Source organism: Chrysochloris asiatica, unplaced genomic scaffold (genome assembly GCF_000296735.1).
Source record: "Chrysochloris asiatica unplaced genomic scaffold, ChrAsi1.0 scaffold00119, whole genome shotgun sequence".
NCBI lineage: Eukaryota > Metazoa > Chordata > Mammalia > Afrosoricida > Chrysochloridae > Chrysochloris > Chrysochloris asiatica.
The window spans coordinates 1,599,175-1,611,568 of record NW_006408637.1 but is presented as its reverse complement, the minus strand read 5'-3'; the positions used below and the strand labels follow the sequence as shown (position 1 = coordinate 1,611,568).

Here is a 12,394-nt window from a genome sequence, read left to right as displayed (position 1 = left end):
CAACTGTATGAATCATAACAAACTATGGATAACAATGCTAAGAATGGGTATAACAGATTACTTCATTGTGTTCAAGAGGAACCTGTAAATAGACCAAGAGGCAGTACTTAGAACAGAACAAGGGGACCGAATAGTTTAAAATCAGGAAAGGTGTGTGCTAGGGTTGTATCCTTTCACCATACTTATTCTATCTGTATGCTGAGTAGATAATCTGAGAAGCTGGGTCATATGAAGAAGAATGTAGTATCTGGATTGGAGGAAGACTCATCAGCAACCTGAAATATGCAGATTATACAACCTTGCTTGCTGGAAGCAAAGATGACTTAAAATACTTACAGATGAAGATAAAAGAACACAGCCTTCGGTATAGGTTGCACCTCAATATAAAGAATACTAAAATCCTCACCATTAGACCAATAAATAACATCAGGAAAAATGGAGAAAAGATTGAAGTTATCAAATACTTCATTTTGCTTGGATTCACAAACACTGGGCAAATCTGCTCCACCAGACCTCTTGAAAGTGTTCAAGAGCAAAGATTTGAGGACTAAAGTGCTCCTGCCCAAGCCGTGGTATTTTCAATAGCCTAATATACGTGTGAAATAGCCTAATATTCATGTGAAAGTTGAACTATAAATAAGGAAGACTATAGAAGAATAAGGAGCTCTGGTACCATAGTGGTTAGCAGTTTGAAACTACCAGCTATTCCGCGGGAGAAAGATGAGGCTGTCTGCTCCCGTAAAGATTTACAGCTTCGGAAACCCTGTACAGGGTCACTGTGATTGGGAACCAACTCCATGGCACACAACAACAACATAGAAGAATTGATGCATTTGAGTGACTGTGTTGGAGAAGAATATTACATGCACCATGGACTGCTATAAGAGCATTATCAATCTGTGTTAGAAGTATAGCCAGAATGCTCCTTAGAAGTCAGCATGGCATGACTTCATTTCTTATACTTTAGACAAGTTATCAGAGGGACCAGTCCCTGGAGAAGAACATGATGCTTAGAAAGATGGAAGGCCAATTTAAAAAAGGAAGACCCCCCCCCATGAGATAGATTGGCACAATGGCAGCAGTAAAGGGCTCAAACGTAACAACAATCTTAAGGCAGGCACAGGACCGGGCAGTGTTTTGTTCTGCTGTACATGGGATCACTATGAGTTGGAACCAACTCAATAGCACCTAACAACTTCTCTTTATTTAGTGAGTCTTGGAATGACAGAACCATGATTTAATGATCTCTGCATCTTATTGGTGGGCCGAGGGCAGTGGACTGAATACTGGCGTACTAACAGAAGATCACTAATTCAAACCCACTAGCCTCTATTCATGGAGAAAGATGAGGCTGTCTACTCCCATAAAGACTCAGAAATCCTAAGAAGTCCTAGTCTATCCTATAGGTCACTATGTATAGGAGCTGACTCTATGGCAATGGATTTGGTAGCATATTGGGTAGAACATACTGTCACATATACATGATGTTGTTAAGTGCCGTTGAGTCGATTCTAACTCATAGCGATCCTGCATAGGGTTTCCAAGGAGCAGCTGGTGAGCTTGAATTGCTAACCTTTTGATTCAAACAGTCCAGCACATTAACATACCACAGCACCATGCTCCACATATACATAGAGATACGCTACTGCCATTGAGTCTATTCAAACCACAGAAACCCTAGAGGAAAGGGAACGGTCCCATCGGTATTCCAAGCTTTAATCTTTACAGGAACAGACTGATACATCTTCCTCCATGAAAGCAGCTGGTGGGTTCCAACTGCAGCTCTTGCCCACCATACCACAAGAACGACTCATTAAAAGGCAGCTTGACTGATAGGTAGGTATACAGATATGTATAGGTATGTTGTTGTTATGTGCCGTGGAGTTGGTTCCGACTCATAGCAACCCCGCGTAGGGTTTCTGAGGCTGTAAATCTTTTCGGGAGAAGAAAACCTCATCTTTCTCCCATGGAACAGCTGGTACTTTCGAACTGATGACCTTGCAGCTCGCAGCCCAATTTGTAACCACGACGCTACCAGAGCTCCTTATATATAGATATAGATATTTGTTAAATAAATGAAATAGATAAACTTCCAAAGTTTTATGCTAATAGGAAAAGCAGTTATGAATATAAACAATTACAAGCTGGACTGGTAACCTCAAGGTCAACAGTTTGAATCTGCTAGTCGCTCTGGGGGAGAAAGATGAAGCTTTCTGCTCCCATAAAATTGTACAGCCTCAGAAACCTTAAACAAGGTCGCTATGAGTCACAACCAACTCCATAACCCACAGCCACCATGTTAATTACAGTGAGTTTTTTTCCATTTTTCAAAAAGAGATAATATGCAAATTATTGTTTACTTAAAGAGAAAACATGATTTTTCAGGAACATTAAATTTATAAAAATTACAAAGTTACCTCAAGTACTTTGTAATCTTCTTCTACCTTTCGCTTTTCTTTTTTTGGGAAATGTATCTGATGTGTTCATTGAACTTAATCAATAAAGAAGCTAAAGCTAGAAGAGGAAAAATAAATAGGTTCAAGCTCACCAGCTGCTCCTTGGAAACCCTATACAGGGTCACTATGGGTCAGAAACGACTCGATGGCACTTCACAACAACTCTTAATTATCTGGGCAGTAATGGCTCATTGGTAGAATTCTTGTGTCCCATGAAGGACACCCATGTTTGAATTCTGGCCAGTGTACCTGGTTCAGTCACCTGTCATTGGAGGCTTGCATACTGTTGTTATGCAAAACAGGTTTCAGTGGAGCTCCCAGATTAAGACAGAATAAGAAAAAAGTCCTAGAGATCTACTTCCAAAAACCAGCCCATGAAAAAGTATGGACCACATGACCCAATTAGTAGTCAATCAGGATATGATGCAAAAGTAGGCAAGAGTTTAGTTCCGTTGTGTATGCAGTGCCCATGAGTTGGGGATCAACTCAACAGCAACAATACTTAAATATATGATTCTAGGTGTGACACTGTAGGATAAGCACTAGACTGATAACCACAAGGTAGAGTAGATGGTTCAAACATACCAACCACTCCTCAGAAACACTATCCAGGGGCACTATGAGTCAGAACTGACTGGATAGCATTTAACAACAACAACATCATAAACACAAAATAAGATAACCCATATATTTGTAAATGTGATTAATAAAAGCAACTATTTTGTTACGAATTGGGCTGTGAACCGCAAGGTCAGCAGTTCGAAACTACCAGCTGCTCCATGGGAGAAAGATGAGGCGTTCTGCTCCCGTAAAGCTTAACAGCTTCAGAAACCCTGTGCAGGGTCACTATGAGTCAGAACCGACTCCACTGCACATAACAACAACAACAACAATTACATCATTAGCAGGTTCAATAGCAAAGATGTCACTTTGAGGACTAAGGTGCATCTGACCCAAGTCATGGTATTTTCAATAACCTCATATGTATATGAAAGTTGTCCAATGAATAAGGAAGACTGTAGAAGAATTTATACATTTGAATTATGATGCTGGAGAATACTGAAAGTACCATCCATGGCTTGCCAGAAGAACAAGCAAGTCTGTGTTGGAAGAAGTACAGCAAGGATGTTCCTTAGAGGCAGAGACGATGACATGGAGAGTTGGAGTAGCTGGGGATTTTAGACACAGAGAGGGAGAGGGGCTGCGTGCTGATGACTGGGAAGCAGGCTTATAGCGTATACCCTTTGGTTGGTTGATGATGCATGGAGGGGGATTGTAACCACGGCAATGAAACAATATATGATAGGATGAATGTAAAATTAATGTTCTCTCATGTAAACTATCACATAATTCACAATAAAACATTAAAAAAAAGAATGCTCCTTAGAAGCCAGGATGGCAAAAGTTCGGACGTAATATATTCATACTTCAGACGTAACATATCAGGAGGAACCTGGAGAAGGACATCATGCTTGCTAACATGGAGGGTTGCTGAAAAAAGGAAAACTGCCAACTATATAGACTGGCACAGTGGCATCAGCAACGGGCTCAAGTGTAGCAACCATTGTAAGAAAGGTGCAGGACCAGACAGTGTTTCGTTCTGTTGTGCAGAAGATCAACATGAGTTGGGACCAAGTCGACAGCACCTGACAACAACATCATTAACAATATATAGCAAATTAATAAGTAGTTACGGATCACTGGTGGCACTGTGGGTTACACACTGGGCTGTTAACCACAAGGTCAGTGGGTCAAAGCCACAGGCTGCTTGGTGGGAGAAAGATGAAGATGTCTGCTCCCATAAAGATTTACAGTCTCAGAAACACTGTAGAGGGTCGCAATGAGTCAGGATCAACTCCACAGCAGTGCGCTTAATAAGTTGTTGTCTTGAAAAACTTGCACAAAAAATTATATTTATATACACATATCCTTTCCTCCCACAGCACTCTCTACTCAGCTGGGTTGGATAATTTGTTGTAATGACCACAAAACTCCAAACACCATACTGACAATTATGGGTTTATTATGGACGTTAACGGGTTACAATGCAGGGTGAGGAAATACTAAACTGTTGCAATCAAAACAGCCTCTCCTCAGCCATGTCCACAGGCAGGCCTCTCTCTGCCCGACAGGGCACACGCTTTCACCATAAGCCTCAGCCTGAAGGCACTCAGTTCTAGCTCTGTAGGTCAGCAAACTTAGCTCCCCCAGAGTGGAAGTATCCACTCTGCAAACGTGCCTGCTTTCTTCCCAAAGTCACTCAGCTTTACTTGCTCCATGACCTGGGATGTCCACTACTCTGTCCACTAGTCATGTGGTGACTCTTGGTTCTACTGCTATTGCCCCTCTGTCACTCTTGTATTGCCAGTGTTCTGTCACTAGGTTGAGGAGGTTCAAGGGACATGGATCTGAGTTCAAAGGTCACATTCCACTCCTGGCTCTTCTGTGATAGCAGTGAGAGCTCCCTTCCTGTTTCTGAGATGGCTCACTTTAAACCCACCTTAGAGTTCTACGTTTTTGCAATCAAAATTGACACTGTTAACCACTCAAAACTGAATCATGAAGTCTTATAAACATTTCTCCCATCTTCTCTTACACAGACCAAGACACAAATGCTGTTTGGTGGGAGTTACAAACACTATGAGTAGAAGAGCCATATGAAGGAATTCACTGTACTGCAAATTTCATCTAAGTAGTTTTACATATGAAACTATCAAATAAAACAAAAGACTTTCAAATTGCTGTGTATAATTTTAATTATTTAAGTACTTATCACTAACCTACCATGTGCCAGATACAGTACTTACAGAAATGTTCAATTTTTCCTACTTCTAACATTCTTCCATTCAATATTTCATTCAATAATTGAGGCTATAAATTTCAGGCAAATATAAAACAAATTGCCACTTTACCAGGACTTTCGGTGTGGCTCTGTAGGATAAGCACTTGACTGCTAACCACAAGGTCGGCAGTTCAAACCCACCAGATGCTCTGTGGAAATCCTATACAGGGTCACTATGAGTCAGAACCAACTTGATGGCACTTAACAAGAACAAGAAGTGGGCTCTCAAGGCAAAGCCTTGGAACCTAAAAGTCTATAAACTACAAAAATCCAAAGCCCAAACTCATTAATCAAGTCGATTCCAACTCATAGGGACCCTATGTAGGGTTTCTGAAGCTGTAAATTTTTGTTGTTACTGTTGTTGTTAAGCTCTATCCACTTGTTTCTGACTCATAGAGACCATGTATAGAGGCTGTGAATCTTTATCGGAGCAAAGAGCCTTGCTGGTGTTTCGAACCATCAATCTATGGTTAGCAATATGCTTATCCTACAAAGCCACAATGTTCCTGGTAAATGTTTATAGGAGCAAAAATCGTCCTCTTTTTCCTATGGTAGATTTGAATTGCTGACTTTGCATTTAGCAGCCCAACCAGTAACACACTATGCCACCACGCGCCTCTTTAAAAGAGCTCTGGTAGCGTAGTGGTTGCCAGTCAGGCTGCTAACCTCAAGGTCAGCAGTTCAAAATTACCAGCTGTTCCACAGGAGAAAGATGAGGCTTTCTGCTCCCATAAAGATTTACAGCCTCAGAAACCCTGTACAGGGTCACTATGAGTCAGAACCGACTCCACGGCACATAACCACCACCACCACCACCACTTGACAATCCTTATAATAAGCAGATCCATTAGTTGAACTTTAAAGAAATCTGTGTGAATTGCTGTTGTTGTTGTTAAATACTGTCAAGTCAATTCTGACCCACAGCTACCCTGTAAAGGGTTTCCGAGGAGCAGCTGGTGAGTGAGCTAGAACCACCAATCTTGCAGTTCAAACTGACTTTGCAGCCCAGTGCATTAACCCACAGCATCACACCATAACAGATGCCCAGAAGGACCAGTTAGATGGTGTGAGCATTTGGTCTCACCTTCACTACCTCCAAACCACTTTAAGTGGGCCATGAAACCAAATGAGAAGTATCCCTAATATTCTATTTCATGAATTATTAACTTTCCAGTAGTGTGAATCAAATTTGCTTACAGGATCAAATAGGAGTAACCAGCTAATTCACTATGTAATTATACCCAGAATGCAGTGTGATAGAAACTACATATCATACAAAAATGATGGCTTCAAAAATGGGGGGGGGGGGAAGAGAATTAACAGATAATAGAATATTCCCATAAACTTTTAGAAGCCCCACCCCTGGAGCATATACATGCATACAGCTAGTAAACATCATCTTTGAATTTGGTGTTGTTTAGTGCCATCAAGTCTGTTCCCACTCATAACAGTTTCTAAGGAGCAGCCAGTGGTTTTGAACCACCTACCTTTGAAGTCCTGGTGTGGCACTGTAAGATAAACATTGGAGTACAAGGTAGTTTTGAACTGCAAGGTCAGCAGTTCAAACTCACCATGTGTTCCACGGAAACCCTATACATGGCTGTTATGAGTCTGAAGTGACTTGATGACACTTAACAACCACCACCTTTGGTCTGCAGTACAGTGTTCATCCTACAGCACCACACCAGGAGCACCACCACTGGACAGTAAATTGTTTCTCAACACCGACCTTTATGAAATGACCATGAAGGCTGTAGGGACGAGAGAGATAAAGAATGATGGCTAGGGAATAAGGAAAAAACAAGTGGCTGCTTGGGGTGGCCCTGGACATAAGGACCAGGAGATAAGGGCAGATGAAATGGACAGGGCATGATAACTCTGGACCGACGTGCCTAGTGTGTTCCCTTTGTTTTTGTTAAGTGCCAGTGCCCTAGAGTCGGTTCCCACTCATGTATACCCTGTATAGGGTTTCCAAGAAGTGGACTTGAACGACGGACCTTGCGAATCAAGCATTAATTCACAGCGCCACACTTAAGGACCTTATAAAAAATATAAAACCAACAAGTATGCTCAAGACATTTCACTGAGTAGGTGAGGAGACCCTGGGAAGAAAAGACAAGCTGCAAGCCTGTAAGAAGGGAGAATAGCTAGGGAAGGTCGCTGATTGGCAATGCAATCCTTAACCTGGAGGTCAGGAACGCAGGGCGCACTCACCAGTGAAGACGTTCTGGAAACCATCCGCAGCCGCCTGAGCCCCAGAGGACTTGCCAGCCAGAGGTGGGGTCACCTGGCTGATGCTATCCACAGTCGCCCCGCGCTCCAGCAGTTTTACAGAGCCTCCCACCCTGGGCTCACAAGCACCCAGCTCCTCTGTCCAGTCGGCAGAGCGGCTGAGGCCACCCCCGAGGCCGCCATCGGCCCGGTGTTTTTTGGTCTGAACAGCCGCAGAACCCAAAACAGATTTCGCTCCCCGGCTCAGGGAGGTCTCCAGTCGCCTTTTGATCCTAGGGCTCTGGTTAGGGGACTGTGACGGGGAGTGGTTGGGAGAGCTGAGTTGCCTTGTGGTAGTCTTGATGTAACAGGGGGTGATGAGCGGGTAAGGCTTAAAGCAGCGCAAGCTTGGTACCGGGCTGCCCGGGAGAGAAGCTGCCGTGGGCACCTCAGGCCTTGCCGCCCCCTCCCTGGGCTCTTGATCCAACCTCTGCGAGGACTCACCGAGTTCCTGGCCCCAATCCTCCCCCGGAGAGCCTCGGGGGGCATCCTCAAAGGCATCTTCCTCCCCTTCCTCATCCGTGTCCACAGCCCCTTGGACTGGGGCTTCAATTGCGCCCTCTCCCAGCCGGGTCTCGGGAAACTGGAAGGCCTTGGGGGAGGATAAGTCTGCAGCCGCCGGCTGGGTCACGGGAAGGAAGGGAGCTTCTAAGTGGACGCAGTCGCTGGGGGGCAGCGGCTGTTCAGGAGCCCTGCGCTCCACGGCCGGGCGCTCGGGTACGTCAGAAAGAGTGGACAGAGCCTGCTCGGTGTCCGGACTGCCTAGGGCCTCCCCAGCCCCGCCACTCGCCCCCAGCAGGAATTGGTCCAGGCCCAGGAAGGCCCCAGGCTGAGGGGAGGTGGCGGTGGAAGCTGCTGCCACCGAGCCTTGCAGTAGTTGTTCCTGCTGCTGCTGTTGCAAGCGGATAGCCTGCTGGATGTCGGAGAGCAAATCCTCTTGCTCCGTAGCTGAATGAAAGCTATAAATGTCCGTGTCTGAGCCTGAACTGGTCCTTTGTCCGTTCTGCGCCCCAGCCACAGTTTCCAGATCCTCAGTGACCGCCCGGACGCCGACCCCAGCTGCGGCTGGCCCAGGATCACCTGGACAGGTCACCTCGAAAGGGTCCGCACACTCGGTATCCGACAAGCCCGTTTCGTCAGCTGAGAGACTGAGGTCTGGTGTCTTGGTGACCAGCGAGTGAGCGCTGTCCAGCTCTCCAGTCTGCAGGGCCTGGGAGTCCAGCACATCCTCACGAGAGCCACTAGCGGATTTGCCCTTGGACAGATTCTTCCTGATCCGCAGGTTGGAAAAAACCGATGCTCTGGAGTCCGACTTGCTCTTCTTCTTCCCCGGCTCGCCGCTGCCTCCTCCCGCCTTGCCATGTTTGCCCAGCGCCTTCTTGCCTCCACTCCCCTTCTTTATGGCTTCCACATCCCTGGGCCCAACAGCATCCTCAGAGCCGCCGCCTCCTTCAAGCGAGGCATCACCTGCACTCCTCTTCAGCTTCCCATCTTGGTTCCCCATGTTGCAAGCCCGGTGCTGCGCCGCGCCTCTGGCAGTCAGGCCATGTCGGCCCTTCTCAGTCCTTGGTCCTGGTGGGGGAGGTGGCGCCTGGGCAAATCAGGATGCAGGGCAAGCGGCTGCGAGCGGAAACCAATGCGCTCCCAGCTGGCCCTGTTCGCATCTGCCTCGGCCGCCGCTTTGCATAACGCGCTGGGGCTCCCGCTGCTGGCGGTGGTGCAGTCGCCGCTGCTTGCCGCCCCAGGCTGGTGTGGCGCGAACATGCTCAGTGCAGCAACTGGCGCCGCAGACGGCTCCCACCAATGGCTGCGCAGGACCCAGAGTCAGCCCTGGCCTCTTTCCAGGCGGGGCGCCACCGCCCCCTTCGCCTCTGCGCAGTTCCTTAGGAAACAAGGACATGGAAAACGTTTTCTCTGTCTTGGTGTCTTTAATCTCCACAGTGTGACTCGAATGCATTGTTTCTGCTCAAAGGGGTCGTCTGCTATAAGATGCACACAACTTCAAAGTTCCCGGACTTGCCATGAGAAAAGTTTTAAAAGAAAAAAATTAACAAGAAGATATTGAAGTCAAATTCCGATTTATAGGTGTTCTAATATCACATACCAGGAGCTCTGGTAGCTAGCGTAGTGGTTCCAAATCGGGCTGCGAACCTTAAGATCAGCAGTTCGAAACTACCAGCCGCTCCGCGGGAGAAAGATGAGGCTTTCTGCTTCCGTAAAGATTTACAGCCTTGGAAAGCCTGTCCAGGGTCGCTATGGGTCGGAACCGACTCCACGGCACTTAACAACAACAACAATATCACATACACACCAACCTACATGCAGAAGCTTGGTTCTCAAGCAGGTATTTGGTGGATGACTTGAGTGTTCTGTTTCTTTAATAACCGATCATCTCATCAAAGACTGTTGATGTACTTTCACACGGTTTGGGAGAGATATTGCTGTTTTTATGATTTATGCAGACGTCGCATTTTCAAAAGTTCGTTTTTTCAAATTCCACAGAAAAAGAAGAGATGAGGGAAATAGAAAATATTAGATTAGAGTTGATTAAAATGCTAATCTCCAAAATTCCATGTATTTACCATATAAATGACGTATTATTTGCATTCAAAAAGATGCATATACTCTAACTCTCAGGAGGTCAAACTCATCAATATTAAATAAGTCTCTATTGTTGCTGCCAATAAAAAAGGAAAAACCTTTGGTGCATACACATGAAATCAGATTGTAAACTGTAAACAAAAACTTTCTGAAGAAAACCCTTGTAGGCAAACTTTTTCTTGCCTTCACTATAAAAGATTGCAAAAGTTTACTATAGTGAAACATCCTTAACATTCTGGCTTTAATATTAACGTATACAATTTTCCTCACTGAAATTTTTCTCATTGTAAGGACTTAAACGCACTTAACAACAACAACAATAAAGGGAGAGTGGTTCACAGGATATCTCTGTGGGGGAGCAGAAAGCCCTTCTGCTCTAGCAAAGATTTAAAGCCTTTGAAAAACTGTATGGGGCACTATGATTTGTAACCAACTCCAAGGCACTGAACAACAGCAACAACATGGTTTTAAAGCATTTTACACGCATCATGGTTATAGTGTTTAAATTAGAAATTCATTGTTAACCACTTTGATTGCATGGAATAGCTATCTAACATGTTAATATTTCTAATGTAAACCCAATACAGGAAAAACTACTAGATTATTATGTGATGAACAAAAGTGTGTGGTGTTCCTTTGCAAGTTATGAACCAATGTCTTAAACCTCCCTCTTTAAACTTCTTTATTTAAAGGAAGAAAAAAAAAATCGAGCCTATAAGTCTTTGATGTATGTATAGGCATACTTTACAAGTTTTTTTTTTCAAACTACACTCTTATAACTTGAGGGTAGGTGGCCAATTGTCCTTAGTGGCTCTTTCTAGTAAATTGTTTGGAGAGATTTCTCTTTAATAACTTTACCAGGAGACTCCACTGCACTTAATGGGTGATCCCCGGAGTACTTGAAAACCCTTTGTGTCCACTCTTTCACTGATTTTTTTTGCTTCTTTGAATATTGATGCGGTTTTTTATCTGAATTTTTTTTTAACACAACATCTTTCATTCTGAATTATTTGCTTCCTTAATATTGTGTTCTGTGATATAGTCTAGAATTCAGAAGATGAATAAGGTGAAGGAGGGGCAGAGGGAGAAAGAATTGTTAATTTGTTCACATTCTTTGAACGTGAAACAATAGGTGACAATTGGGTAGTAGGACAAAGTTTACAAAGCTCTACCACGTCTTTCTCAGGCTGAGTCACTGGTCCAAACCACACACCTTCTGATTAGCGACTCACTTTTTAACCAAATCATCACCTGAGTCCTTCTTGCCAAACGCAGACTGGTACCATCAATGGATTTTAGTTAATAAATAAATTCTGACTCAAAAACTGAGATTTGGCAAAGGTAGTAGAGGCCATACTTGATTCTTCAAACTTATACCACAAATTCTTTGTAACAAGCAAAACTACATAGTTTATTCAGTTCTGCACTAGTGAGGGAAGCTATCATGAAAACAATCTACAAACATTGCTAAATCGTTCCTTGGCATTTATTAAGTGTTGATCCTCTCAAAAATGTCTTAGTTGCAAAATGTATTCAACAAATAGAGTTCCTACTTCAGACCTGGCCACATATTAGGTATTGGATGCAAAAGAGAAATATGCAAATAAGAGAAATATGCAAATAAGAACAGTCTCTATTTTCAAAGGATTGTTGTTCGTTGTGAAAAGTTGCTGAGTCCATTCCAACTCATAGCAACACTATATAGGGCTTCTAAGGCTATAAATCTTTGCAGGACCAGAAAGTCTCATCTTTCTCCCAAAGAGCACTGGTGGGCTTAAACCACCAACCTTGTGATTCACACTCCAGTGCTTATCCTAAAGTGCCACAGAGTTCCCTGAATCTTCTGTTTTGTCTTTCAGACCTTGCTGAGCAACTCTCTATATCAGCAATGATTTTATCAAAGTTGTTGTTGAGTTTAAAAGCAGTATTATTTCATTTGATGGACTTAAAATAATAGCTATCTGTAACACTGAGTGCAACGCTGTAGGATAAAACACTGGACCTCAAGGTCCCTTTGAACCACGAAGCTGGTGGTTCAAACACACCAGCCACTCCTTGGAAACCCTATACATGGTGGCTATGAGTTGGAACTGACTCAATGGCACTGAACAACAGTCACATATTACTGACCCAAGCCATGGTATTTTCAATAACCTCATATGCATGTGAAAGTTAGACAGTGAATAAGGAAGACCATAGAAGAATTGATGCATTTGAGTTATGG

The 12,394-nt window shown here is 44.0% G+C and overlaps 1 protein-coding gene across 1 annotated transcript in view; it reads right to left on the bottom strand.

Annotated features, from left to right (window-relative positions):
• FMN2 (formin 2) overlaps positions 1-9,073 on the bottom strand; it is a 655,381-nt gene extending 646,308 nt beyond the window's left edge. Inside the window, exon 1 of the mRNA XM_006868578.1 lies at positions 7,513-9,073. Coding sequence (XP_006868640.1) covers positions 7,513-9,073 — 1,561 coding nt within the window. The remainder of the gene's footprint in view (positions 1-7,512) is intronic.
• Between the last annotated feature and the right edge of the window lie 3,321 nt (positions 9,074-12,394).